This window comes from Phycodurus eques, chromosome 1 (genome assembly GCF_024500275.1).
Source record: "Phycodurus eques isolate BA_2022a chromosome 1, UOR_Pequ_1.1, whole genome shotgun sequence".
Taxonomy (NCBI): Eukaryota; Metazoa; Chordata; class Actinopteri; order Syngnathiformes; family Syngnathidae; genus Phycodurus; species Phycodurus eques.
In genome coordinates this window covers 14,367,420-14,394,988 of record NC_084525.1, presented here as the reverse complement: position 1 = coordinate 14,394,988, position 27,569 = coordinate 14,367,420, and the positions used below count along the sequence as shown (strand labels likewise).

The window sequence follows — 27,569 nt, the reverse complement described above, 5'->3', positions numbered from 1 at the left end:
GTATTCTGTGTGCTTAAAATGTTCATCATCACTGGTATGGCAGGTTGTATAATATTTTTCTGTCACTTTGGGCATAGGCTTAAGAGGGCAGAGGATTTTGAAAGTGCTTATTTAGAAATAACAGTTTATCATCATTTTTGTGTTAAGTGATTCATTCAAGAGCAAGATTTTTAAACTGGGGTGCACTAATTTCTCCTCTCCCAGTGAGGTTTTATTTTACCTTACTTTCTGTAAACACAATAAATACTTTCCCCATGAATAGAATAAGAAACGGTGGAAAATGCAGTTGTTGATAAACAAATGTAATTAATTCTTTACTTTATAACCTGTGGCCCAATTTAAAATATGAGATAAACTTTAATAAATACAATTTTAAAAATCAGTTATTCGTATTTTGGCAATAGAAATGAAAACCCTAATAGATACATTGCATCAATGTATTTTTGGCAGCCACTTTAATGTCATTACAGTGAAACATTGATGAGCAGGTGACAGGCAGTTAGTGCAGCACTAGCTCAGTATGCAACAGTTGGGACTTTAGAGTCAGAGAACATGGGTTCGAGTCCCACTTCTCATTTTATGCACTAGACCACGTTGCCCGAGATCAAGACAAAGTCTTTTAAAAGTCAAGATAAGGCCGAGACAAGACTATCCATCCATCCATCCATCCATTTTCTTTACCGCTTATCCTCACTGGGGTCGCGGGCTGCTAGAGCCTATCTCAGCTATTTTGGGACAGCCAATCGCAGGGCACATAGAAACAAACAACCATTCGCACTCACGTTCACACCTATGGGCAATTTAGAGTCTTCAATCAACCTACCATGCATGTTTTCGGGATGCGGGAGGAAACCGGCGTGCCCGGAGAAATCCCACGCAGGCACGGGGAGAACATGAAAACTCCAGACAGGCGGGGTCGGGAATTGAACCCCGGTGCCCAGAACTGTGAGGCAGATGTGCTAACCAATCTTTCACACTGCCGGCGAGACAAGACCAATACCACGAAAAAACAGTTGAAGCACATTCTCTTTAATTAGAAATTTCTTTTTAATACATTTGATAGCCAAAAACACACTGTCTGCAACTCTTTCAAAGCACAACATGCAAAAATCTCAAATCGTAATGATTTTCTTTGCGGTTGAGAAAGCCAAATTCAATTACCGTTGAATTAGTGGCAGCGGCGGAGCTGGCCTGGAGGCACCCAGTTCGATGCACAGGGGGGTTGCTGGCAGTGGATTGCTGCCAGAAAAATAGACGCAGGGGTCCAGGGTGTGTGGGTGGGTGGGTCACAATACTGCGATGTTTGCAGTCATTACAGGTGTGGTGGGGGTATTTGTTGTTTTACAAAGTGCTTCTCCTTATCCAGAGGTGGATAGTAACGCACTACATTTACTCCATTACATTTACTCAAGTAACATTTTGGCTAAATTGTACTTGTGAGTGTAGTTTGAATGACTACTTTTTACTTTTACTATTTATGTGAAGAAGAATCGATACGTTCACCCCATTACAATGATCGACATGCCGTTCGCTACATTTATTTATCCATTATTGTGTGGGCGATCTATTTTTAGACTTCATCTTTCACTTACGCATAGGGCACCGTTGCACCAATCCAACGTGATCACAAGTTTTATTTGACTCCAATTTACCAATCAGACGGCACAAGGCAGTCACATGATCGCACACAAACCCTTTGTGGGCCAATCAAAGTGGCTAATTTTTTGGGGGGGATCAGTTGCGAGTGTTTACTTTACAGACTCCCAAAAATATAGTTTTAAATTGTGACTGTCCAAACATGGATATTTTATATGTGCCCTGCGATTGGCTGGCGATCGGTTCAGGGTGTACCCCGCCTCCCGCCCGAAGATAGCTGGGATAGGCTACAGCAGCCCGCGACCCTAGTGAAGATGAGCAGTGAAGACGATGGATGGATGGATGTTCTGTCCCGATGGTCAGTTTTATCCGATATCCATATCGTCGTCGGTTTGTTTTATCAAGTTTCGACAAGTCAAAACACACACAAAAATAATAATACAATTAAAAAATTCACCAAAATAAAAAACTGCACAAGGCTATGAAACAAGCAACAGAAAATCACGATAGTACTTGCTGCTGGTAACACATCACATGAAAAGGAAACAGGACAACATGGGAAACGAGCAGGAGAGTATCAAATTCTGTGGCAATGGCGACAAACAAGGAACAATTAATCTGCATTTTCCGCCCGTCTAAATGATGAAGATTGACTGCAGGTGACCCAAGACACTTCGCCCCCCAATACACTCCAAGGAAACTACGAGAAGGAAAACCACCAGCAGAGGGGGGCAACAAAACAGCATTGTGACAAAAGCAATGTTTTCCTCCTCTGTAGATTGTTTATGTGGCTCATAAAATTTCCCACTGTGATCGTATGAACATACATGGCTGAGCAACAATGAATACTGGAGCAGCTCCCTGCCTCCCTCCAGAGATTTCTGCATGGAAAGAGTGGGTACACTATGAACTACAATTCCAATCTCACTGTATTTTACGTGGACACTTTTGGAGATCTCTACATTCGTCATATGAATTTGTCATGTGATTCCAGTCCTGTTTGGATCATGTCATGACTGTGAGCACCTGACTGGTGGGTGAAGATGCAGACTTGTGCAAAGCTCCATTCATTTTTTTTAAAAGGTCTGATTGAGGTACTGTGCTTCAGTTGTTTTTACACCTGTTCTTTGCTCGTTTTTAAATGGTTTTCTGTATACACAGGAAAACTTGGTGACTGGAAGAATCACTTTACCGTGGCCCAGAATGAATTGTTTGCCAAAGATTTACAAGAGACAACTAACAGAACTCATACCTGAGTTTCGCACTGAAATTTGAACAACGCTGTAAATGTTGCTGTGTAGTGCAACAGTACAGTATACAGTATAGCCCAACCCTACTGCACGAGAATAATCTTATATCCTAATTACTATTTTTGTATGCATTAGCTAATCACCTCTAAATGTGAAGTGCGTCTATGCGGATAAAGAATAACCATGACTGATATATAATGCAATTTCTATTGCTTATAAAAACATTATTTGTATTTGCACAACATGTAGCGCTTTAGGTTTGAGGGAGACATTCTACAAAAGGATTTGTTAAAATGCTTTATGCGTAGTAATGATCATCATCCACTAGGGGGTGCTATAAAAGCAAAGCGTGTGTCTCTTTAATGAGCTCATTCAGGGGCTAACAAACTGTTTAGGAGTAAACCAATATTTTTCATATATATTTTTTTTTTTTTTCGGGGAGAACATGCAAACTCCACACACGTGGGGCCAGGATTTGAACCCCGGTCCTCAGAACTGTGAGGCGGACGCTCTAACCACTAGGTTAGAGCGTCAACAAGGCTATTGAAAATGTTTTGAACCATTTTTGTATTATTCTCTAAAGTTTAAATCCTGTGATATACTTTCTGATTTTGTTAGTCCTGCATGAAAGCAGACAAATGAGTCTTTTAATCAAAACAAGACTTAATCCATAAATGTTTTTGTTTTGGTTTTTTTTTGCTTGGAAAACCCATAAACATTTTTTTTCCTAAAATTTTTCTGACATCAATCACTATTTTTTGAATCAAACACTAACCCAGTCATTCTCAAACTTAAAGAGTGTTGGGGCCCAATTTAAACATCCTCCGAGGCCCACTAAAACCTTAAATTACAACTCTGATCAACACATGAAATAAATAAAATAATATTTGATGATTATTTAATTATATATTTGGCAATTATACCGTTTTCATAACCAGAATATAAAATGTATGTGAAGATGGGGATTTAAATGTAAAGTAATAATCAGTCAACTTAACCGTATCTGAACAAATGTATTTCAACACATGAATGCATTTTATCCATCCACATAATAACAATTAACATCTTCCCACAACACCTATGTATGATTTTAACCTGACACATTAGAACATATCGATTTTTTTTCACAATACGATACAGTTGGTGTGCAGGCACAGCAAAGACAGAGGGCCCCAACACATCCACATGGAGAGTGGTGGGAGCTCCAGGGAAGGCTCGACAGTTTGGCAAAGGGGCCAAAGAACAGCACAAGCCCACAGGCACAGTGCAGTTTAAAAAGCGCACTGAAGCGCAGAGTCTGGCCCCAAGCGTAAGTAAAGCTAAACCCCACTTGACAATCACCGTAAAGGCATACATACTTAATGGGCCAGTCATTTATTTATTAATTGAAAGCTCCATGTTGTGTTACTCCAATACCTTTACTTTGACCATGAGTCAATGGTTTCCTAATTTTGCATTGCTTTAACCATTTTGCATGCACTGGTTTATATGAGGGGGCACGGTGAACGACTGGTTAGCACATCTGCCTCACAGTTCTGAGGACCGGGGTTCAAATCCGGCCCCGCCTGTGTGGAGTCTGCATGTTCTCCCTGTGCCAGCGTGGGTTTTCTCCAGGTACTCCGGTTTCCTCCCACATCCCAAAAATATGCGTGGTAGGTTAATTGAAGACTCTAAATTGGCCGTAGGTGTGAATGTGCGTGTGAATGGTTGTTTGGTTCTGTGTGCCCTGCGATTGGCTGGCAACCAGTTCAGGGTGTACCCCGCCCGAAGATAGCTGGGATAGGCTCCAGCACGCCCACGACACTGTTGAGGAGAAACCGTACATAAAATGGATGGATGGTTTAAATGAGATTCTACAAAAAAAAAAAAAAAAAACATGTGACGTGACAACTATAATTTGTCTGACATGATCTTGCTTGCAGAAGAGCACTCACACTTTATACCTACACCTTGGAGGATCGACAGCTTGGTGTGAGTGGCTGCATGCTTTATGCTTTATTCTCACTTTTAAATTGCTGAATATAAATTGTTATGTTTTGTGTGTGTTTTGCTTCTATATAACAACTCTGTTTTACTTTTAGTGGTGCTTTTACTTGAATATTTGGTGCATTGCTATTTAAATTCCTCATAATTTTCAGTTCAACTATAATACTTTCTAACACGACTTGATGGTACCTGGTCACTTTGGTCAGTCTGCACAGGTAATATAGGTTCCAGAAAAATGGCACATAATAAATTGTACATGGTGTACATGATATGATACAGTTGTAATGAAAACTTGAAACAAGGTTCTATGATGTTAAAAGGATCATTTTTGAGTTCTCGGCGAGTCAAGATAAACTTAATTGTTTTGTAAATTTTAGACCATTCCAATATTTCGTCAAGTAAACCATAACACTTATTGGGAAGGTCTGTGACTAAACCTTCAAATCTGATGGTTACTTAAATGTTGAGCCACACCGAAAGAGGAATAGAGTGGAATCATAAAAATTGCAACGCTATTAATTTCTGAGACTTATTTATTTGGACTTTTAATTGAAATGCAATGCACAACAAGTCAAACATTCATATCAATTGAGTTTGTGAATGCTTTGGGCAATGACAGGTGAACTCTTTCTCTTTGCTCCTTGGCAGTCTCCCAGACTTTCGTCTCACTCTTTACTGAGCCAAGGAATATATTTTATATTAAAAAAATGTCGTAGAACACTACCAAACAACAAGTAGATATACTGAAATAATGATGATCTCATCTAAATTTATTTACAAATGTACTTAGTGGGAAATCTGGGCCTGTTCGGTTTAACACAAAGCTATTCTGTTGTATAAAAAGCAACAGGTGGATTGACAGGTTAATTAAACTTTCTGGCATTTAGTTATAGAGAATTTAATTATTCTGCCTGTCACTATACACCACTTCCATGATTTCTTTTGTAAATAAACAATAATTCTCATGGGAGTGAATGAAAAAAAAAGGGAAATTGGATAATTTTCCAGAGCACGGATGATGATCTCTCACTGCACAGTGGTTTGGAATTACTGTTATAAACCGTCCTCTCATGATTTAAGAAGTAAAAAGTATTGATTTTGCATTCAAACAGAAAAACAGATGGAGGCGCCACCTCGACCAGAACTGTTTGACTTCCATGGTGTCTACATGACAAAATACTTCACTGACAACTGGGAAAACGTAAAGAACTTCAAGGCCAAACCAGATGATATTGTCATAGCTACTTATCCTAAATCAGGTAAGAATATACAGAAGTATGAATATTAATTTCTCATGCATTGATTGTTCATTAAAATGATTTTTTTCCCCCTTTGGAATGGCTCTCAGTGTCTTTTCTTTTTCTCACCTCAGGAACCACATGGGTCTGCTACCTCTTGGATCGCCTGTACTTTGGAAAGACGTATCCAGAGAAAGACACATCCCTCCCTCTGTATTTGAGAGTACCATTTCTGGAGCTGTGCATCCCTGGTCATCCCAAAGGTTATAACAAGTTGGTCATATAAATCAAGAGATTAGATTCAAGATCTTTTCACCATGACGTCACATATACTTCAGGGTTAACAAACCATTCTGTTTCATTTGACCAAGGCAGAACCACTAAAGAAACAGGGGAAATGGCTTGAATGAGGATTTTAACCTTCTTCTCTACCGCTGTAGCTTGAATATGTGAAGTGTCAGTCGGAAAGATGTTAAGTGAGGTAAACTGCTTTAAAGTGATACGGAACACTGACCGTAATTTACATTTGAACAGGTAAATTGGTTCAAAAATAGAAGTGGAAATTCAGACATATTGTAGTGAACATCATCATTGAGGGACTGGCCAACTACCGGTAATTGACATTTCTGTTGCTTGGATTAATGGCACAGACCTGCTCAGTTGATGCTGAAATGGACGTTTCAAAAACTTTTTTTTTTTTTTTTTGGGTGCCCCGTGTGAGGCACTGAAATAGATAACATGCTTTAAAGCTCACGTTAGCCAGCAAGCTAGCAATTATGTTTGGCTAAATGACTCAAAGACAACACAACCAAACAGTTTATACATACTGTATCTCTGAGAAAATACTTTCCGCAAATCCGATGATTGAGGTTGGGTTTGAACTTCCCCGTCTGTCTGTCCCCTCAGAAGTGCCTACTAAATCATGTAATCTTCTCTGTCCAACTATTTACAATATCCATTCGTTTTATTGTCCTCACCCACAGGTTCCGTGGGATATATGTTTATGTTTTTAAGGAAATCAAATAAAACCTTAACCTTTTGGGCTATTTTTTTATTTTTATTTTTTTTACAGTAGCCTGGAAATGCAAAACAATATAACAAATTGGGAAACACTTTTACATTTCAGAAAACAAATTAACAAAAACGAAACACTTTAACAAAAGACGAAACAAATTACAATTGAGACAACCCGGAAAGATCCTGAGAAATCCCATGCCCTTTCTCGGCAAGAACCCGCCCCGCTTCAACATGACTGGCTCCTGCATCCCGGGAAGGGTAGGCTACGCAGAGGTAACAAGATGTCAATCCCAAATATAATAAAAAATACTCAGAAGTTTATTATGGTTAAGTTTAGAACTAGGGTCGGGGTTAAGGCAGTTTAGGATGAGTTAAGGTTAGGATTATGCTGGTTATGGCTGGCGCACACAGAGCACCTACGCCGAACCCGACTGCACTATGGCGCAGTGTGCGTGGGTTGGCAACGGTTTCCTTGAGCGGCCGATCGGTCGGCCACTGGTTTTGACGCGATTCAAAATGATAATTTCCGTTGCACGGGGTTTTAACGTCCCATTTTACATTCAATCAAAATGCACAGAAGCTTTCCCCTACGTTGAAAATACATTTCCGGGTTTGCGAGCCGGGGCGGCGAGTTGCCTCGGCTGAAGCCATATAAATAGTACGTAAAGCAGCAAAATCTTGTTTAACATCAATACTAACCTATATAACCTAACCGGTAATGTGCTTGTGCATGAAAAAGCAAAGTTTGTGACCCGAATGTACGTTCAAATGAATGGAGCCGGCAGCTTCCTTTCAAATATCCACACTTTCCCTTGAATTCTCACCAGCATCCTCTCTCTTTAACAACCTGCTTCTTCCTTAACTCTTAATCTATCCTTTTAGGGTTTAAGAAATGAATGAAATGAAATGTGTACAATATATTGTATATACATCATCAAACGTCTATACAGGCTCGCTGTTCAGAGAGTCTATATATACACAATCGCTCAATGCGCGGGGGTGCGTCGGCAACTCTTATTTTTATGCGATGGTTCGGTCCAGTCGGGTTCGACCACATTGCACAGTGTTCGATAGGCTTTAGGGTTAATGCCATTGAGATTAACGCCGCCACACTTAAGTCACATACTTCTTTTACCATCTGAAAGCAGTAGAGCGTGTTCTACAGGGATACAGCAGCCAGTCATAGTGCAGTGGCACGTGTCCTGGAGCCAGTAATATTGGAGCAGGACCGTGTCCTTCCAGGTAAATGCACTGGATTCCTAATAATGGGGGACGTTCCCGTTCCGGGTTGTCCATCCATCCATCCATTTTCTGAGCCGCTTCTCCTCACTAGGGTCGCGGGCGTGCGGGAGCCTATCCCAGCTATCATCGGGCAGGAGGCGGGGTACACCCTGAACTGGTTGCCAGCCAATCGTAGGGCAATTACAAACAAACAACCATTCGCACTCACATTCACACCTACGGGCAATTTAGAGTCTCCAATTCATGCATGTTTTTGGGATGTGGGAGGAAACCGGAGTGCCCGGAGAAAACCCACGCAGGCACGGGGAGAACATGCAAACTCCACACAGGCGGGGCAGGGGATTGAACCCGGGTCCTCAGAACTGTGAGGCTGACGCTCTAACCAGTCGGTCACCGTGCCGCCCTTTCCGGGTTGTCTCAATTGTAATTTGTTTCGTCTTTTATAAAAGTGTTTCTGCTTTTGTTAATGTGTTTTCTGAAATGTAAAAGTGTTTTGGCTTTTGTTCATTTGTTTTGCAATTCCAGGCCACCGTAATTTATGGCCACACAACCACAAACATTGTTATCATTTTAAATTCAAGTCAGTGATAGTCAAGAAGCTAGCCAGTTAGCCAGAAGTATCCTGGCACCTATTGTTTCCTAACATTATGAAACGGTCTAGAGATAGATTGATAGCTTCACTCACCTGACCACGAGGCCATATTTGTGGCTGTGAAAGACAGTCACTCATTTGCTCTCTTCTTCATTAAGGAAAAGACCTGGCAGACCAGCTAACGATCACTCCTCGTCTCATTAAGACTCATCTGCCAGTCCAGCTTGTACCAGAGACATTTTGGGAGCACAACTGTAAGGTAAAAAGAGCACCATGTCGGCATACAAGTGTGACAGGTGAAGAATTGAATGCAGAGCTATGTTGCCACAGTTGTAACTCTTCTTTGTGCAGACAATCTACGTTGCTCGAAACCCTAAGGATGTTGTAGTGTCTCACTTCCACTTTAGCCGCATGAACAGCATCCACCCTGCACCAGGAGACTGGGATGGGTTTCTGGAAAGATTCATGGAGGGCAAAAGTGAAGTCAAAGTGTCAACTGTGTATGATTTTTTTCCGAAAGGCTCTTCCATCCTGCTCTCCTTTATGAATGTACTGTTGTGGTTTCAGTGGCATATGGAGCCTGGCATGAGCATGTGGTTGGCTGGTGGGGGAAGAAGCAAACGTATCCAAATCTACATTATATATTCTATGAAGATTTGACTGAGGTAAAATGTTTGCAAGTCACTTTCTTGCAAAAGCACTGCAAAAACACATTCCTTCAGAGTATAATTTAACATTTAAAGTCCCTCTAAAATTATCCATCCATCCATCCATCCATTTTCAACCCCGCTTATCCTGGTTAGGGTCGCGGGACGCCGGAGCCTATCCCAGCTGACTTCGGGCGAAAGGCGGACTACACCCTGAACTGGTCGCCAGTCAGTCGCAGGGCACATGTAGACACGGAAAACCATTCACACTCACATTCACACCGTCACTGAGTGGGAACTGAACCCACGCTGCCTGCACCAAAGTCAGGCGAGTGTACCACTACACCATCAGTGACTCCCTCTAAAATGAATGTTTTATTAATTTAACAATTCATTCACGTCTTATAAATTTCATACCACAGAGAAGTGTTCTCACCAAGCCTGTCAAATCGCCAAGTATCTAAAATGAGGCTTCAAAATCATGAAAAATCAGGCTATTGTCTCTGCTCTCAAATGTTGTGGGCGTGTCCCCTGAAAGTGCCTAAACCACGCCAACTCAACTGTCAATCAAATTCAATTTCTATGACTTAGAAAAAATGGTTGCTACTTTGTCTAGCATCATTCATACGCGTACAGATAAATATGTTTGAGCTGTAAAATATGTCCGCTCACACTGCTGGCTGTCAAGTCTGATTTAAACCCCCCCCCCCACACACACACTCTCCCGCCTTTCCTTTGACGTGTGTTCACTCACAGCCGACAACGAGGCTCTCTAACGCAGCCACACTAGCAGACTATCCGAAGAGAAGATGTATTATCGGTCTATAGGTATCACGAGCTAGCTAACTGCACATCGCAATTTTGCATGATAACTGCTGATACGAATGAAGGCGCTCAAGTTCTTACAGTATATACTGGGGGAGTGGCAAATAATGCCTGGACCCAAGTGCGTCACTTGACTCTTATTTTCCACTCCCAAAAAATCTTTACCATTTCTGGAAAACAGAACAATTGATTGCTAAATCTCCACAATTGAGTGGCTGCTATAATAGTTCTCAGCCTTTGCATAGGTTTTCTGCATTTATCTTTAAACATGTATGCTGTAATGTATTTAGAAATCTCTGAATTCACTCAGATAAGGGGTAGAAAATGGATGGATCTCTGAATTCGCTTTATAGGGTGTTGAAGGGAATACAATTTCATTTTGTAAACCTTTATGAATGACTTTTGTGTTGAGTTTGCTGCTACGACTATTTGTATTTATTTTAAATGATAACTCTCACTTTCGCTCTACATACAGGTAAAAAAAAAACATACTAAACAACTGTTGTTACTGTATAAAGAACTTGACTTTAATACAAACCTTATCTGGACAGTGGTACACACTCACGTTCCTGACAGCACTCATGTCACTCGACAGTGTTAAGGTCAATATTTGATGTATGTGTAAGTTAGGACATACGTACAATGTTTGAATTCTTTAAGTGCAAACAAAGAACGAAAGATTACTCTGAGGACATACAGTATATGGTCAAAAAGGCCATTTCTGTCCCTATAGGTAACATCCACACTAATGCACCGTATGAGGATTATTATGAAGTCCAAGGTGTTCTCATTCATTTCTTTCTTTCATTGAAAATATGTATGTCAAGGGTACAACCTTTAAGCGTAACCATTGCAGTGACAAGCCATTGGAACCCTAGAAGTACAGTGTTTGCCATCATTTCTGAGTGCGTAGCGCATGTTGTGAATTTAACAAAAAATGTATTGATGTCTGACCGAGCCTTTCATGTGTGCAGAATTTGGGACGTGAGATTGACAAGCTGTGTCGTTTCCTTTGTGTTTCTCCCTCAACTGAGGAGAAAGAAAGCATCATGGAGGCTGTGAAATTTGAAAATATGAAAGGCAACAAACTGACCAACTTTGCCAATGCCCCCTTAATGAATCTGAAGGAGTCTCCTTTCATGAGAAAAGGTACCAAATAAGATGGCTGAGTGTTTTATATGTAACATGATCAATTGGAATGCCATCTGAATTGATCTCTCTGCCTTTTGAAGGGAAGGTTGGTGACTGGAAGAATCATTTCACTGTGGCACAGCGTGAACAGTGCGATGAGCACTACAAGCGGAAAATAAAGTCACCTGGATTGCAGTTTCGCACTGAAGTTTAAGGCTTGGACCGGGAAAACAAACCAGGATTTTTTTCTTCGGCTAAAGATATCGAGTCAGGCTGCACGATCAAGCTCTTTCAGATTTCCCGTCTTGTCATCATTGTCTTCCTTCGGGCATTAACTCATTTGGGTTTGGAAAATGTATTTACTGTTGTGAACAAAACCAACAATATGATGCAATACAGAGAGTGATCATCAAACACAGGAAAAAATTGGATTGTGATCATTTCATGTTGTAATTTTTATTTGAATCTAGACATGAAATTCCACGAAATGAAAGAACAAATGATAGATAGTCCAAATAAACAGATCTAATACTGAATGTCTGCAATGTAACTACACACTGGGGCGGGCACATGGATTAATTTTCTATGGCACATATGCTTTTCAGAGTGGGCAACACTGAATACATTTAATGCTTCCACTCTAGTCTGGAAGAAAAAGAACAGCAAACAGCAAGACAGCAACATCTTAAAAAGCCATTGGAATGTAGACCACAACACAAGACCCTTGGACTAAAAAGACTAAACAATTTAAGCATCACTGGAAGAACTGGATGTCATCTTGTCATGATCTGTTACGCGAATAAAGGCATTGGCCATTTCTGGAAATCATCCCTGAAATGATAATATTCCAATAAACTAAAACATATATTTATTTTCTGTATGTTGTTTGCTGCAACATCCCAATTGTACATGGTCAATCAAGCTCCTTTCTGTACACTTTGAGTATTTTCAATTAAAAATACTTGGTTTTCATCCAGCAAAATAAAAAGGAAATCTAAGTATTTTTGCAATACCTGCTTGATATTTCAATCCTTAGCGCAGCTGAGAAAGTCTATCAAAATAACAATACAGCACAGTCAGCAAAAATCACTTTCGATTGTCTTTCACAGTGACAAATATGACTATGTTTCAAATATATCTTTATTTAACAAAAATAATAATAATATTTACATTGCTGCATCTATATAATATATTCAAAAGATACTTTTATCTTGAGTAGTAAAATACTTCAGTCTAGTGCTTTGATGAAAAATGAAGTACTGCGTTATGGCAAACCAGATTATTATTTTATATATTTCTTTTGGTTCCGTCCTGGAAACCTGTGTCAGGTTGGAATTCAATATTCCAAACCTAAAATGCAATCACCGGCATTGACATCACCCAGTAATGATAATAGTCTACAATTAGCATGTAAGCATGTACTGCCTGTTCTACATGTTATAGCAGATGCAACTGTGGTAGTTGTTTACTACTTCAATATGTTGTCAGTTCCAAAGCAGCCAGGACAGCGGTAGCATATTAAGAGCTTAAAAATATTTGAGTCACCATGTTCAAGATGATAGGCTGTGGGTTTACAGAACGATTACCAGCACAGAACAAAGCAAAATAATATATGGCACATTTTACATGACAAAGGAAAATTGAAATGAAAATTCCCAGGTCCATATGAAATGAAATGACTATTGTTGATATGCACACAGAAGTAAAAGCTAGGGGACCTACAAGAGCACAGCTTGTCTTCCATTCGTAACAATTATATTTAGCAATGTTTCCAGACAACGATGAGATGATCTAAATCTATTTCAATTGGAAGCTTAATGAGCCACGCATTACAAATCAGTAAAGACCCACTGAGGAACCATTCTTAGGAGTGGAAAGTATGCATGTTCCACTATATATATATATATATATATATATATATATATATATATATATACAGGAAAAAATATAAACGCAACCCTTTTGTTTTTGCTCCCATTTTTCTTCACAAATCTGTCTAAATCTGTGTTAGTGAGCATTTCCCCTTTGTTGAGATAATCCATCCCACCTCACAGGTGTGGCATATCAAGATGCTGATGAGACAGCATGATTATTACACAGGTATGCCGTAGGCTGGCCACAATAAAAGGCCACTCTGAAATGTGCAGTTTTGTCACATAGCACAATGCCACAGATGTCACAAGTTCTGAGGGAGTGTGCAATTGGCATGCTGACTGCAGGAATGTCCACCAGAGCTGTTGACTGTGAATTGAATGTTCATTTTTCTCCCATAAGCCTTCTCCAAAGGCGTTTCAGACATTTTGGCAGTACATCCAACCGGGCTCACAACCGCAGAACACGCGTAACCACACCAGCACAGGACCTCCACATCCAGCATGTTCACCTCCAAGATTGTCTGAGACCAGCCACCCGGACAGCTGCTGCAACAATCGGTTTGCATAAGCAAAGAATCTCTGCATAAACTGTCAGAAACCGTCTCAGGGAAGCTCATCTGCATGCTTGCCGTCCTCATCGGTGTCTCGACCTGACTGGAGTTCGTCGTTGTAAACGACTTCAGTTACTGCCAATATCCAGCAAAATAAAAAGGAAATCTAACTGCTTTTGCAATACCTGCGTGTTATTTCAATCCTTAGCGCAGCTGAGAAAGGCCTTCCATCAAAATGACAATATGGCACAGTCAGCAAAAAACCCTTTCGATTGAGTTACTGCCTATATCCAGCAACTTCGCACATCCATTGAACAGGAGTGAAACAAAATTCCACAGGCCACAATCAACAACTTGATCAACTCTATGCAAAGGAGATGTGTTGCACTGCGTGAGGCAAATGGTGGTCACACCAGATACTGACTGGTTTTATGACCCAACAGACACCCACAATAAAGCAAAACTGCAAATTTCAGAGTGGCCTTTTATTGCTGCCAGCCTAAGGTACACTTGTGCAATAATCATGCTGTCTAATCAGCATCTTGATATGCCACACCTGTGAGGGGGATATATATATATATATATATATATATATATATATATATCCCCCTCCTTGAGCCGTCACCTTATCGTGGTGGAGGGGTTTGTGTGTCCCAATGATCCTAGGAGCTAAGTTGTCTGGGGCTTCACACCCCTGGTAGGGTCACCCATGGCAAACAGGTCCTAGGTGAGGGACCAGACAAAGCACGGCTCCAAAACCCCCTATGACGAACAAAATAAATGGACATAAGTTTCCCTTGCCCGGACGTGGGTCACCGGTGCCCCCTTCTGGAGCCAGGCCTGGAGGTGCTGCTCGAAGCACGGTGCCTGGCGGCCGGGCACAATCAGAAAGGGTAACGTGAGTCCCCCTTCCCGTGGGCTCACCACCTGTGGAAGGGGCCATAGGGATCGGGTGCAGTGTGAGATGGGCGGAGGCTGAAGGCGGGGACCTTGGCGATCCGATCCTCGGCTACAGAAACTGGTTCTAGGGGCCTGGGACGCAACCTCTCTGGCAGGGAAGGAGCCTGAGCTGGTGTGTGAGGTTGGCAAGTTCCGACTAGATATAGTCGGGCTCTCCTCCACACACGGCTTGGGCTCTGCTACCAGTCCTCTTGAGAGGCGTTGGACGCTCTTTCACTCTGGAGTTGCCCGTGGTGAGAGGCGCTGAGCAGGTGCGGGTATACTTGGCGCCTGTACATTGGGGTTCACCCCGGTGGACGAGAGGGTAGCCTCCCTCCGCCTTCAGGTGGGGGGACGGGTCCTGACTGGTGTTTGTGCCTATGCACCAGACCACACCAGATACTGACTGGTTTTATGACCCAACAGATCCCCACATGCCTATGCACCAATCACCAGTTCAGAGTACCCACCCTTTTTGGAGTCCTTGGAGGGGGTGTCGGGGAGCGCTCATGCTGGGTACTCCATCGTTCTGCTGGGGGACTTTAATGCTCACATGGCCAATGTCTGTGAGACCTGGAAGGGTGTGATTGGGAGGAACAGCCCCCCCCCCCCGATCAGAACCAGAGTGGTGTTCTGTTATTGGACTTCTGTGCTCACCACGGATTGTCCATAACGAACACCATGTTCAAGCATAAGGGTGTCCATACGTGCACTTGGCAACAGGACATCTTAGGTCGCAGTTCGATGATCGACTTTGTGGTCATGTCATCGGACTTTCAGCAGCATGTCTTGGACACCCGGGTGAAGAGAGGGGCGGAGCTGTCAACTGATCACCACCTGGTAGTGAGTTGGCTCCGATGGTGGGGGAAGATGCCGATCTGACCTGGCAGGCCCAAACGTATTGTGAGGGTCTGCTGGGAACGTCTGGCAGAATCCCCTGTCTGAAGGTGTTTCAACTCCCACCTCTGGCAGAACTTTACCCACGTCTAGGGGGAGGCGGGGGATATTGAGTCAGAGTGGACCATGTTCCGCCGACCGGAGCTGTGGCCGTAAGGTAGTTGGTGCCTGTCGTGGCGGAAATCCCGGAACCCGTTGGTAGACACCAGTGGTGAGGGCTGCCGTCGAGCTGAAGAAGGAGTCCTATCGGGCCTTTTTGGCCTGTGGGACTCCTGAGGCAGCTGATGGATACCGGCTGGCCAAGCGAATTCAGGTTTGGTGGTCGGTGAGGCAAAAACTCGGACGTGGGAGGAGTTCGTTGTGAGGCGGTGGGGAGAATACTTCGAAGACCTCCTCAATTCCACCGACACGCCCTATATATATATATATATATATATATATATATATATATATATATATACACACACACATATATATATATATATATATATATATATATATATATATATACACACACACATATATATATATATATATATATATATATATATATACACATACACACGCACACACACCTGTGTTTGGTTTCCTTGCAGTGGAAGGACAATGTCATTTGGTGGCAGTAATGTGGTTTGCTAAGTCCCAATAGACTCCACAGAAGAAGAAGAAAGAAGAAAAGGGAAAAGTTGTGTTTTGTGCTTGCATTTTCTGTGTTCGCAGGTTATGTGGAGAGCAAATGTTATGAGGCCTACTGTGTGTTTTTATATCGTACAATACTGTTGAATGCAATTTTTCTGATGAAAAGACATGACCAGAACAAATTTTGGGTGTTTTCTGTGGGGGCTGGAACAGACTAAATGCATTTCTTTCCATTTCAATTGGGAAGTATTTGATATCTGAATGTTTTGAGATACGAACATAGTCACGGAACAAATTGCATTTGTATTTCACGGCACCGCTGTAGGTGACTCTCTTTTATAGTTTGATAGCACGGTGAGCTAGTGGTTAGCAACTCTGCCTCACAGTTCTGAGGTCCGGGGTTTGAATCTCTGCTCCGGCCTTCCTATGGAGACTTTTTTTGGTCTTCCCATGTTGATTTGGGTTTTCGCCCACATTCTACAAACATACGTTCGGTTTATTGAAGACTCTAAATTGCCTATAGGTGTGAGTGTGAATGCTTGTATTTTTATATATCCCTTGCAAATGGCTGGCGACCAGCCAGCTGGGATAGCCTCCAGTTCACCAGTTACCCAAGTGAGAACAAGCACTAGAGAAATTGGATGCATGGATGGATGTTTTATAGTTACATTTCAGATGATTGTTTTTCTTTGTAGCTGACAAATTTTGATGTGTGCAGGCCCTTGGTTCTCATGTCTAAGACTTGGTTCATAAGTCAATAATTTCACTGCTCACACTGGCAGAGTCGTCATGTCGGCTGACCTCCAGGTAACTGCGTGAACCGACGGGCCTTGCAGCCCTCCCCCGTCCCCGGTCAGAGTCTGGTGTGATGAAAGGTCGTGTGTCATCAACTCCATCCTCCCCCAGATGTCCCGTTGATGTTCTAGAGGGGTGAAGTGACACGGGGCAGGACACCGACGAGGGGACGTTTCCTGCCTCGTTACCGGCCCACCTGTGACCCTGGTGGGACGGTGTGGGTGGAGCAGTCACCTGCCTGCTGGGCACACTGCTGAGAATGCTGCCCCCCAGAGGCATGGAGGACTCAGTAGGCGCCTCACTGCTCTCAGAAAACTGGGGGTCACTGTTCCTGCGCAGCCAAGGCCCTGGACTGACTCCTGATCCAGGGGAGAGAGATTGTGAATTTTGGTTAAAAGAATGGAACAAGCTACCACCTTCGAGCAGGTGCTCTCGGTGCAGCGCTTCATCGATGCTGCGGGTGAGGTTAATGGGAGATGGGGGCCGGAGATCAAACTCACACATAGAGAGAGACGTGTCCCTATCCGGATCCAGACTTCCACTGACTGAGCGCTGTGGTGTCAGTCCTAGTGCCTGGAGTCTGAGCAGTGAACCTGCTGAGCCGTCAGATATACCACGCTCTGCAGAAGTGCCCCTGTGGTTGCGTACTCGGTTGCTGTCTTTGACGCACTGTGGTTGGGCAGCTGTTTGATCATGATTATGGTTCCTGATGAGACTCTTTGTGATGTCAACTCCAGAACGTTCTTGGCCAGCCCAATTGTTTGGCATCTCTGCTTGACCTCCTCCTCCAACTCCGCTACTATCAGATTTTCTGCAAGGTTTCCCTGTCAGACTCTGAACTATCTTTGACCAGCACGTGTGTCTATGAGAGGAGCCTCCAGATTGGCCAGGGGATGGCATGTCTCCTGCTGTTCTTCCATCTCCTGCTCTCCCGTCATCTCTTCCTCTGCAACACTGAGGCCTCCAGAACACCCATGAAGCCAAGAAAAGGAGGCATAATCCCCAGGCCAGCTCCAGGAGTCTGTCCCAGAAATGAACCAGCCACCAGCCCCAATTGAAGCTCATCCAGTCCCCTAGAAGTCCATAGAGCCAAAGGGTGGCATGAATATGTAGCCCACAGCACAGTGCTCCAACAACGGCACAAATTGCCAGCACCTTTCCAAAAATCACCCGTTCTCTCCTGCTCCCCGTCCAACCCTTTCTCCTGGCCTCGTCGGCGATTCCAGGGTGAGGAATGGGAGGGCATCGTATATGTGGAAACAGATAGAAGAGGAATCCTAGACAGAGACCCAGACCCCAGCACAGGGAGAGAACCTGCAGGGTGACAGGCACCACAGGCGACAGGGCTGGGGAAAGCAGATCTGCAGCCAGCAGCAGAGTGCACTGCAGCACAGCCAACACAGCCACCAGGGGAGGACGCTCCAACGTTGAAGGTAAAACTGTCACTCCAGCCACCCTCAAGGCCAGCAGGGCCAAGGCAGCCTGCGTCCACACCAGCAAGTGTAGTGGCAAGTTGTAAATGGCTGCAACTGCCGAACGAGGAAGGATCTTCTGTGTCCCATAGGGATCAATCAGAAAAAGAGATGCCCTAAGTCCTCCAACTAGAAACAACAGGGCATTGGCGAGAGCAAGAGCCCCCCGATGAGGACAGTTTGAAGTCGGGGCCAAGATGAGCCCGAGAGCAGATCCGGCAAACAAGAGCAGGAAAAGGCTTGCTGACCCGTAGACATGCAGCTCCCATGCAAAAGTCAGACTCCTGTTCAGGTCACCCCAGTAGGTAAGGCTTCCATTTGGGGCGGGCTCAGAGTTGGGAGAAGGGGACGGCTCAGAAGCTTGGTGAGGATCCGCTGACAAAATGGAATGGTTCTTCTGATCAATAAAGCTTGTATAGGCGACTGGTGTAACACTGGTGTTCAGGAAAGATGAGCTCACTGGAAAGAAGGAAAAAAATATTGGTTTTAATAATTAAATACATATTTCAAAATTTCAAATGTTTTTACACAGAAAGAGAAAGAGAGAGAGAGAGAGAGAGAGAGAGAGAGAGAGACTTAACTGCTTGACAACGATACTCCCTTGCACTTACAACTTATTTGAGGTAATTATAACCTCAAATAATGTTTTGGTTTATTGCGGGGATAAGAAAGTAAACCTCGCTTCTGTTTCTCTATGATATTGTATTAGAAGGTTGCTGCAAGAGAAAGCAAGTTGCATGAGGCAGATAATAAGTGCCTGTTCATGTGTGTATATGATCTCACTTAAAAAAGAATAGAAACTTCTTAGCGGTGCCATCCTTGGTGAATTTGCAAGATTTTGTGTTTTTTTTGCAAGCACGTTTTTATTAAATTGTATCTCTCCTAATTATCCATTCCTTCATTTTCCCTACAGCTTATCCTCAGAAGGGTCGCGGGCGTGCTGGAGCCTATCCCAGCTATCTTCGGGCGAGAGGCGGGGTACACCCTGAACTGGTCGCCAGCCAATCACAGGCCACATTTAAACAAACAACCATTCACACTCACATTCACACCTATGGGCAATTTAGAGTCTTCAATTAATCTACCATGCATGTTTTTGGAAGGTGGGAGGAAACCAGAGTACCTGGAGAAAACCCACGCAAGCACACTGAGAACATGCAAACTACACACAGGCGAGGCCGGATTTGAACCTGGCTCCTCAGAACTGTGAGGCAGATGTGCCAACCAGTCGTTCACGGCGCCACCCTCTCATATTTATAATCTTAAAAAAAAAGTGTTTGTCCCATCTCTTGTCCATTAAATGGGTTAACATTTCCGCGTGACATTAACGTATTATCCTAATTTTAATCCCTGAAGGAAATCTTAACTAAAAATAGCCAACTATCAAAAACAGTAAACATTTACGATATGATGCTGAAGCCGCTAGAGGGGTGTGGTTGACCGTCATGGCAACAATTTAGTACCACCTGGTCCAATCCAGTCTCTCATTAGATTGATAACTTGTTATGCAGCTCATCACCTTAGGTCTAAATATGATTTCCACAAAGGTAGACAACAAAGTAATCTAATGAAAGCTCTAAATGGCGATTGTGAGCTTCATGATGTTAGCCGCAGCACTGCAAACCCTCCTACACGAGGCCCGATAATACCAGTTCACAGGGTTAAGAGAACAAATTTGAGCCATTGCAGGGACTGCTGGGATATTATAGTAAAGTCATTTCTTGCATATGTACAGTGTATATGTATAATTGTATCATATTGTATAATTCAACTAGAATCGTAAAATATCAGATATATAATCTCAGATATATAATGATATCGTGATAATAATGGTCATTAATGCACCAGACATAATGCAGAGCTGATCATCTGGAAAAATGGTATTTACGTGTCTTAATTGGATTAGATTATGTAATTAATGACGAGCTCTACATGTTACATAACGCTATAGAATATTTTAGTCTACCTAAGAACACAGCAACATTTGACTGGATTATATAGTATTATAGTTTATAGCATACCATTTCATTTCTTTGTTCCTGCACTAGGAATGCACCATAGGGTTGCAGCATGACGGACGACAATTTGAGAGACTACAGATGTGTGATTGCCACAGGGTAATTTATGGAAAAGTGAGCTTCTTCATATTTTGAGCTTGATGGATGGCAGCATGAAGCAGTCAAACAGTAATTTCCTATTTCGGCCTCTTGGAGGACCTGACCCACCCCTCAGTGTGACACGGAGCCTAATGAGTCATTGTTCACTCCCAACATCTTCTTATCTTTTGTTCTCCTTTTACTTGAGCCATGCACAAAGCTATTCCACTTCTTCGTTTATGTCAAACTGTTTGACTTCCTTCCTTCACCCTATTCCTTAAAGGGATGTGATCTGGACACATTCCGCAAGGCACAGCTGGGTATGTTTAAATCACCTCTACCCTGGAGTCTTCCTCTTACCACATGCACAGTTGAAGTGTATTGTGTGTGCACATGTGGCAATGGAGTAATATAAAATCCTGAGAGATGTCTACATTAGAGTCAATGCCATTACCATGTTGTATTTCGGCCCATGTGTCACACTTTCCCTTCTCAATGTGCTTTTCCTCAAAGCTTAATTCAGTTTTCTATGCATCTGCTTTTCATTTCATTCTCTTGAGTTTCTGTACCGTATTTATTTCCCACACATTCACCCAACCTATTGCTTCTGTACTCCCAAAAGTCCTTTTTTCTGAACCGACTTTCCTCTTACGTGCTTGTGTGTCAGGGATTCCAGTTACCCCACCCACTTTTATCCCACCCTGCAGCCTCCTGCTCTTACTTTCTCCTGTCTGTCTACCTCAAAATGTTTTTCCCCCATCCTTTGAAACATTTTTCTAGGTTGTCAGATAACTGATTTGTTTCTCACTGTGTATGAAAATGGTCAAACTAGTTAGACAAGCTTGTGTGGTTTGCATCGTCCACATTCTTCAAGTACCTGTTGGTGTTGGTTGCACAGTTGTCCTTGTTGTGTTTCTTTCCGGATGTGCAGTTTTGTATGGTTTGTTTTTTGCTTTGGTTGGTGTTTTCTCATCCAATCCAGTAGTTATAAGCAGACTAGCTGCAGTTGTTGCAGCTACTTTCTCTGTCACGATCTTTGAAAGAGAAATCTGCTTGCTTCGATTGGTAACTGGCGGTCTAGGAGTCTGTGGTTGTTTTCCAATGGAGCCGACTGTGGTTGTGGTGGAAGGTCTGCTTAAAGTCACTGCAACCCCTGACTCATGTTTTCTGTCAGTGGGAGGTGTCAATTCACCTGAGAATTGGAAGAAAATACACAACTGTGAAATGCAAGTTCAGATTTAATCTTAAAGGCTAAATAGAAGCGAGTTTCTCACCTGTTAATACAACAGCAGGAGGTGTGGCTTGTGTTACTATGGGAGACGGCATGGCTCGTGATACAGTTTGTGTCGTCAGTGCCAACACTTGAGGCATGGGAGTCTGAGTGTCCACTGATGAATTGTGCACAACAGCTATTTTAGTCTGTGCTTGAGGTTGATACTGTGCCATTTTATCAGTAGTCATTGGCATAGGAGTGAGGAGTTCTTCTTTTTCGAGCATCAGCATTGTACTACCTGATCCAAGTCCCTGCAAATCCCTTGCCCCTTTAAGTAGACTGCTAGCTGTCACCGGTTTGTCGCCAGAGGGTAAAGGGAGCACAGATGTCGTCAAGGCTTTTTCCTTATACAAAGTCCCACTAAGTGACGGGCTAGTTGATCCCATCCTGGGCCCGGTAACGCTTAGTCGACTGATGTTTGTCCCACGGCTAAGCGTCTGAGAAGAAAGAGTCGACATAGTAGAGGGAGCAGAGTGTATCCTTGACCCTTGCTGTGCTGCATTTGTTATTGTCAGCCAATTCCACGCTGTAACCTTAGCTGGCTCAGGACTGTGCACCGTGGGAGGGAAAGACGACCAGGATCTATCTGTCTGCTTTGTAGGTCGAGATTCTTTAGGAAGATCCAGAGGAGAGAAGGAGGGCGATGTGCCAATGATGACCTGGGCATCACATGGATGGAGGGAGGAGATAAGGAAGCTTACAAAAAGGAGTGGCACAGAAGCCATGGCCTGAGTAGTGAGAAGTGCCTCTTGCGGTTACACCATCCTCATTCGGGGCTTCTGTTGATGTAGAAAAAAACAAAACAAAAACAAGCATTTACTATATTTTATGGTGCAAAACCATGTTCTGATCCATTAGAAATAGTTATAGTATTTTCTATTGTTATATCTTGGTGTCTTGGGAGTTTCATTCGTTTCGTGACCACGCTCATAAATCAAAACACGTATTGCAAATCATCTTTCCCCATTGAGATGATTGGAAATGCCATTAATGCGTTCCAGCCCCCCATCCTGATGGAACATTTTTATATATTATTGCATAAAAATACAGTCTTGCTGTAACTGCATTAAGATGATAGCACCCTTGTTCACTGGAAACAAGAGCAGTTTGGAAAAGTACTACAATGCGCATTTCACAAGGCAATAAAACCACACACCTCCAGGCCCTGACCACATCTTGATAAACAATTCTTTATAAGGTCATGGAATGTGATACCACCTACTCAAGCTTAAAAAAAGGGCACAGGGGACGCAGACATCAGAAGATTCCAGATCGCTGAAAGAGCGACTGCTTCTCCTTTTGCTGCAAAAGATAGGTCCTGACTCATGTTGTGTTTTGTCTCTCTTGTCTCCTTTCGGTGCATGCTAAATTGAGAATATCTGTAGACAGAATACAGAATAACCCTGACTTAAAACTTGGTCCTTCGAGCCGGATGCCAATATATCTGCGATCGTTGGGGTGTTGCTGACGGCGACTAAAGACTGTGCACAGCCAGACGAAATCTGCAAAAGAAGTCCACTTTCCGTGGCCGGTTGCGTCAGTTTCGTCCCCGGGGACGTGGATTGACGGCATCCAGAACTAACAGCGCCCATTGAGATGGGGAGAAAACGCAAGCCGTGAGTGCAGTTTTATTGTTCGGGCACTTGGAACCAAAAGGTCCCTGCCGAGAAGAGTGGCGTTTTAGTCTCGCACTCAATACAAAAACAGGGTTAAAGTCCCGTGTTAGGTACGTACGATATTGTGTGTGTGTTTGAGTGATTGTGTGAGTGTCTGCAACAAGTCACCAAACGCTGAAGCAGCGGGACAGCTGGAAACCAAACAGTGTTAACTTAAAGCTGTCTGATCAGTTGAAGTAAGTGAATGGTGACAAGTCGTTGATATTTTGGCAGTCAAACGGTGAATCTAAAACAAGTGACACCCGTGATAAGGTTGAGCTTGCTCTGTTGAGAGATTTTCACTCAGTTTGTTGCAAGTATTGTCATTGTTACCAGAAAATGGGAAATTGTTGTTGTAAGAAGCAGAGTGACGATGAGATCACAGGAGATGAAAAGTATATGAAACAAAAGTATGAAAGCTCAACTGAGTATATGCTCAGGTGGAAAAAGAAATATAATTTTAATGGAAAATTGACAATACCAGGGACCATTGAATTGGTAAAAAAGATGAAAGAAGAGAAACTCAGAACAGAAAGTACAAAAAAAAACCAGGTTATGTTAGATAAAGAAATAGCAGCAGCTATTAGCTGGGTAGTAGAAGCGCAAAAACGGAAAAAAGGTCAGTTTGACGCTAAACAAAGATTGTTTATAAGAAATGAAGACAATGAGACGCAGCAGGGACGCACACAAGAGGGAGGGGCACCTGAGGCCTCTGGTCCTCTCTTATCTGGCCCTGCGGGGGGAGGAGGAGCCTCCAGCATATACTGGCTCTCCTCCACCTTCTGTAAACAGGAATGTGTTAAACCTGTATCTGCATTTTGCCAGCCACACTAGCACAAACAAGAAGTAAAACTGGTGGTGTGGGCAATTGGAGCAGAATGATGGGTGGAGTATTAAGTCCAGACTCCTCTCCCAAATTGCAAGATTTAACTGAAGCGGACCTGTATCCCATGATCGAAGTGGCAAATTCTGCATATGAAGGTGAAGGAGGCAGAGAAGGCAGAACCATTCTTGTTTACAGACCTTGGTCAAAAGAAGATTGTGTAAAAGCGGTGGAAAGCTTAAACCTTACAAAAGAGATGTAGAAAAGTGGTGCCGTGATATGCAACAGCTGGTTAGCAAATATCACTAAAATGGATTAGAAATACAGCAATCATTGTAGACTCCCCTCACAATAGATTGGGGCAGAGTACGAGGCATTTTTAATCCAATGGGAGGTAACCCTCCTACACCGTTGCCTGCTGACAGTCAACAACTTGCAGACCAATTAAAAGATGTGCTTAAGAGAATGAGACAAATATTCAGGCACAGAGCAGACTATGGTCAAATAAGTGCGACCGTGCAAAAAGAAGATGAACCAGTCGATGAGTTTAGGGCACAGTTTGAGGAAGTCTTTAGAACAAATAGTGGTATAATAGATGATGGACAGGCAGGCGGAGCTCAACAGCAGTTTAAAAATGCATTGCTAAATGGAATGAGACCAGAAGTAAAAGAGTGGATTAAGAAACATGATGTAAACCTGGCCACTCAAAGCCTGGATGAGTTCATGAATCATGCTAGACATGCTGAAAGTGGAGTACAAAATAAAAAGAAAAAGAATGTAGTGAAAAAGACAGAGACATTCTGGTGTACTGAAGGAGAAGAAGAAGTACATTATGTTGGAAATAGGGGAAGAGGTAGAGGACGCGGCAGAGGCCGTGGTCGTGGTAAAGGAAGAGGAGGTTGTAAGAGTGGAAGAGAGAGTTGGAATCAGTCAAAACTGAATGCAGAAGGTTGCTGGAATTGTGGCAAAGAAGGACATTGAACAAGAGACTGTCAAGCAATATAGCAAGTTCAGCATGACTAGATAAGTCTGAACACAGACAAATTGTAAAAAATGACTGTGTTAGCGACATACAAATAGAAAATAATATAAATCAATTAGAACAAGTAGACATACGAGCAGCAGAAGTTTATTGAAGTCCAAAGGCGAACCCTGAAGTTACTCTAGAAGTAGCTGGACAAAGTTACATGTTTTTGTGTGATTCAGGAACATGTAGAACAGTGATGAGACAATTAAAAAAATCACAGAATGTAGAAAAGTCTAAAGAGAAAATCATTGTTAGAGTTGCTAGTGGAGCAATACATTTCGACACTCTGACAGAACCACTAGTTTTCTATGATCCAGAAACAGGAAACCAGGCTACAGCACCCCTAGTAGTGGCCCTACAATGCCTAGTAAATTTACTGGGCAGAGATTTCATGACAGAATTAAACATGCAGTTGTCCCATTTAAAGATGGAACGATGGCAAAAAGATTGGGCAAAGAAAACAATATGTATGTGCGTGAGGGCCATGGGACTCCACATTTTTATTGGACTTTGTTATTGGTGAATGTGCCCCCTGTGTGGGCAGCGGAGGAATTGCTTAGATGTACTGAGAATAAGGTTAAGAACCCTGAAGATGAAATGACAAAAAACAATTTGCATATCACATTGAGACACAAGGAGACCCTGGTCCTGACAACAAATATGAACATGAAGTAATGAAATTAGGGCCACAAACAGTGCTATATTTGTACTGGAATGAGACTAGTGCAGTAGTAGCAGTCACTTTAAGTGACGAGGCAGAAAGACTGTTTTGTAATCATACGATTTCACACGAGTCTCTAATGAAAAGCAAACATGAGACATGGGTAGATTTGGGCCTTATGGCAGCTAGAGGGCAAAGAGCTACAGATTGGGAGCCAAGGTCTGGGAAAAGAACAGACTTTAGCAAAACATTGCAGATGTGGAGAATGTACTCAGGATGCCAGCGCAGCACATTGCAGACACACAAATAGAAGAGGTATGACAGCAATTTGTTTTACCACAGAGCAGGAAGAGCAGCTAAACCAGCTTTCTGATGAATTATGGACAAAAAGCAGCTCTGATGTTGGCCTAATGATAACATGTGAACCAGTGATAATTACAGCCAAAAATGAATATCGTCCATGCCAAAGACAATATCCATTAAAGCAAGATGCTAAAGAAGGTATGAGACCAGTAATTGATGTATTGCTAAAAGCAGGAGTGTTAATTGAGTGTCCAGATTCTCCATGCAATACACCAATATTTCCAGTAAAGAAAGCACCCCCCATCTGTAGGGTGGAGGAGGGTCCATGATTTGCAAGCAGTAAATGCAGCCGTGATTGCTGGAGCACCAAGTGTACCCGATCCACACACCTTAACTAATTTTATTTTCCAAAGCAAAACTATTTTCTGTTGTGGATTTGAGTAATGCATTCTTCTCTATACCAGTACATCCAGATAGCAGATTCTGGTTTGCATTTACATTTGAAGGAAAAATATACACATACACCCGGTTACCTCAAGGATATTGTGAAAGTCCCACAATATTCTTCCAAGCAATCAACACTTGCTTGGGCACATTTGATCCTCCACGTGGAAGTCAGATTTTGACTTAGGTGGACGACATTCTTGTGGCATCACAAAATGAACAGGAATGTGAAGAAGACACATTGGCTATGTTGTAACACCTTGCCAAAACGAGAAATAAAGTGAACAAAGCTAAATTACAATTTTGTGTGACAGAAGTGAAATATTTAGGTCATATGTTGACTGCAAGCGGTCATCATGTGGAAAATGTTATTTATGGAACACCAATGACAATGTCAGACAAAATTCAATGGACAAAGGAAGGAGAAAGAGTATTTTGCGAATTGAAAATCATTTTGGCAGGAACAGCAGTATTGGCATTGCCAAATTATGAAAAACCATTTGTACAGACAGTTGAGTGTCGAAACGGTCACATGACCTCCGTTTTGTTGCAAAAACATGGAGCAAAACGCAGGCCAGTAGCATACTATTCAGCTA

General features: G+C 42.7%; 2 protein-coding genes across 3 annotated transcripts in view; one reads left to right on the top strand and one right to left on the bottom strand.

Annotated features, from left to right (window-relative positions):
- The first annotated feature begins 5,940 nt into the window (after positions 1 to 5,940).
- Positions 5,941 to 11,819, top strand: LOC133403859 (cytosolic sulfotransferase 3-like). The gene is made up of 7 exons (XM_061679222.1): positions 5,941 to 6,091; positions 6,205 to 6,333; positions 9,080 to 9,180; positions 9,273 to 9,399; positions 9,489 to 9,586; positions 11,368 to 11,542; positions 11,626 to 11,819. The coding sequence occupies exons 1-7, from the start codon at positions 5,953 to 5,955 to the stop codon at positions 11,736 to 11,738; spliced, it is 882 nt and encodes a 293-aa protein (XP_061535206.1). The 5' UTR covers positions 5,941 to 5,952; the 3' UTR covers positions 11,739 to 11,819.
- A 142-nt stretch (positions 11,820 to 11,961) lies between these two features.
- LOC133403850 (proline-rich transmembrane protein 3) overlaps positions 11,962 to 27,569 on the bottom strand; it is a 29,046-nt gene continuing 13,438 nt past the window's right edge. Inside the window, exons 2-5 of one of the 2 annotated variants that reach the window (XM_061679209.1) lie at positions 22,062 to 22,839; positions 21,665 to 21,979; positions 17,720 to 19,150; positions 17,499 to 17,578 (exon numbers count right to left, since the gene is read on the bottom strand). In XM_061679209.1, the coding sequence (XP_061535193.1) occupies positions 17,577 to 17,578; positions 17,720 to 19,150; positions 21,665 to 21,979; positions 22,062 to 22,785 (2,472 nt within the window). In that variant the 5' untranslated portion in view covers positions 22,786 to 22,839 and the 3' untranslated portion in view covers positions 17,499 to 17,576. Of the gene's footprint in view, positions 19,151 to 21,664; positions 21,980 to 22,061; positions 22,840 to 27,569 lie in introns of both variants that reach the window. The other variant, XM_061679200.1, reaches the window with a different exon arrangement.

Excerpts from the sequence above, each read along its gene's own strand:
- LOC133403859 (XM_061679222.1), top strand. The coding sequence starts at position 5,953 with ATGGAGGCGCCACCTCGACCAGAACTGTTTGACTTCCATGGTGTCTAC. Across the intron at positions 6,092-6,204 it reads AGCTACTTATCCTAAATCAG|GAACCACATGGGTCTGCTAC; the intron begins GTAAGAATATAC and ends TTCTCACCTCAG. Across the intron at positions 11,543-11,625 it reads GTCTCCTTTCATGAGAAAAG|GGAAGGTTGGTGACTGGAAG; the intron begins GTACCAAATAAG and ends TGCCTTTTGAAG.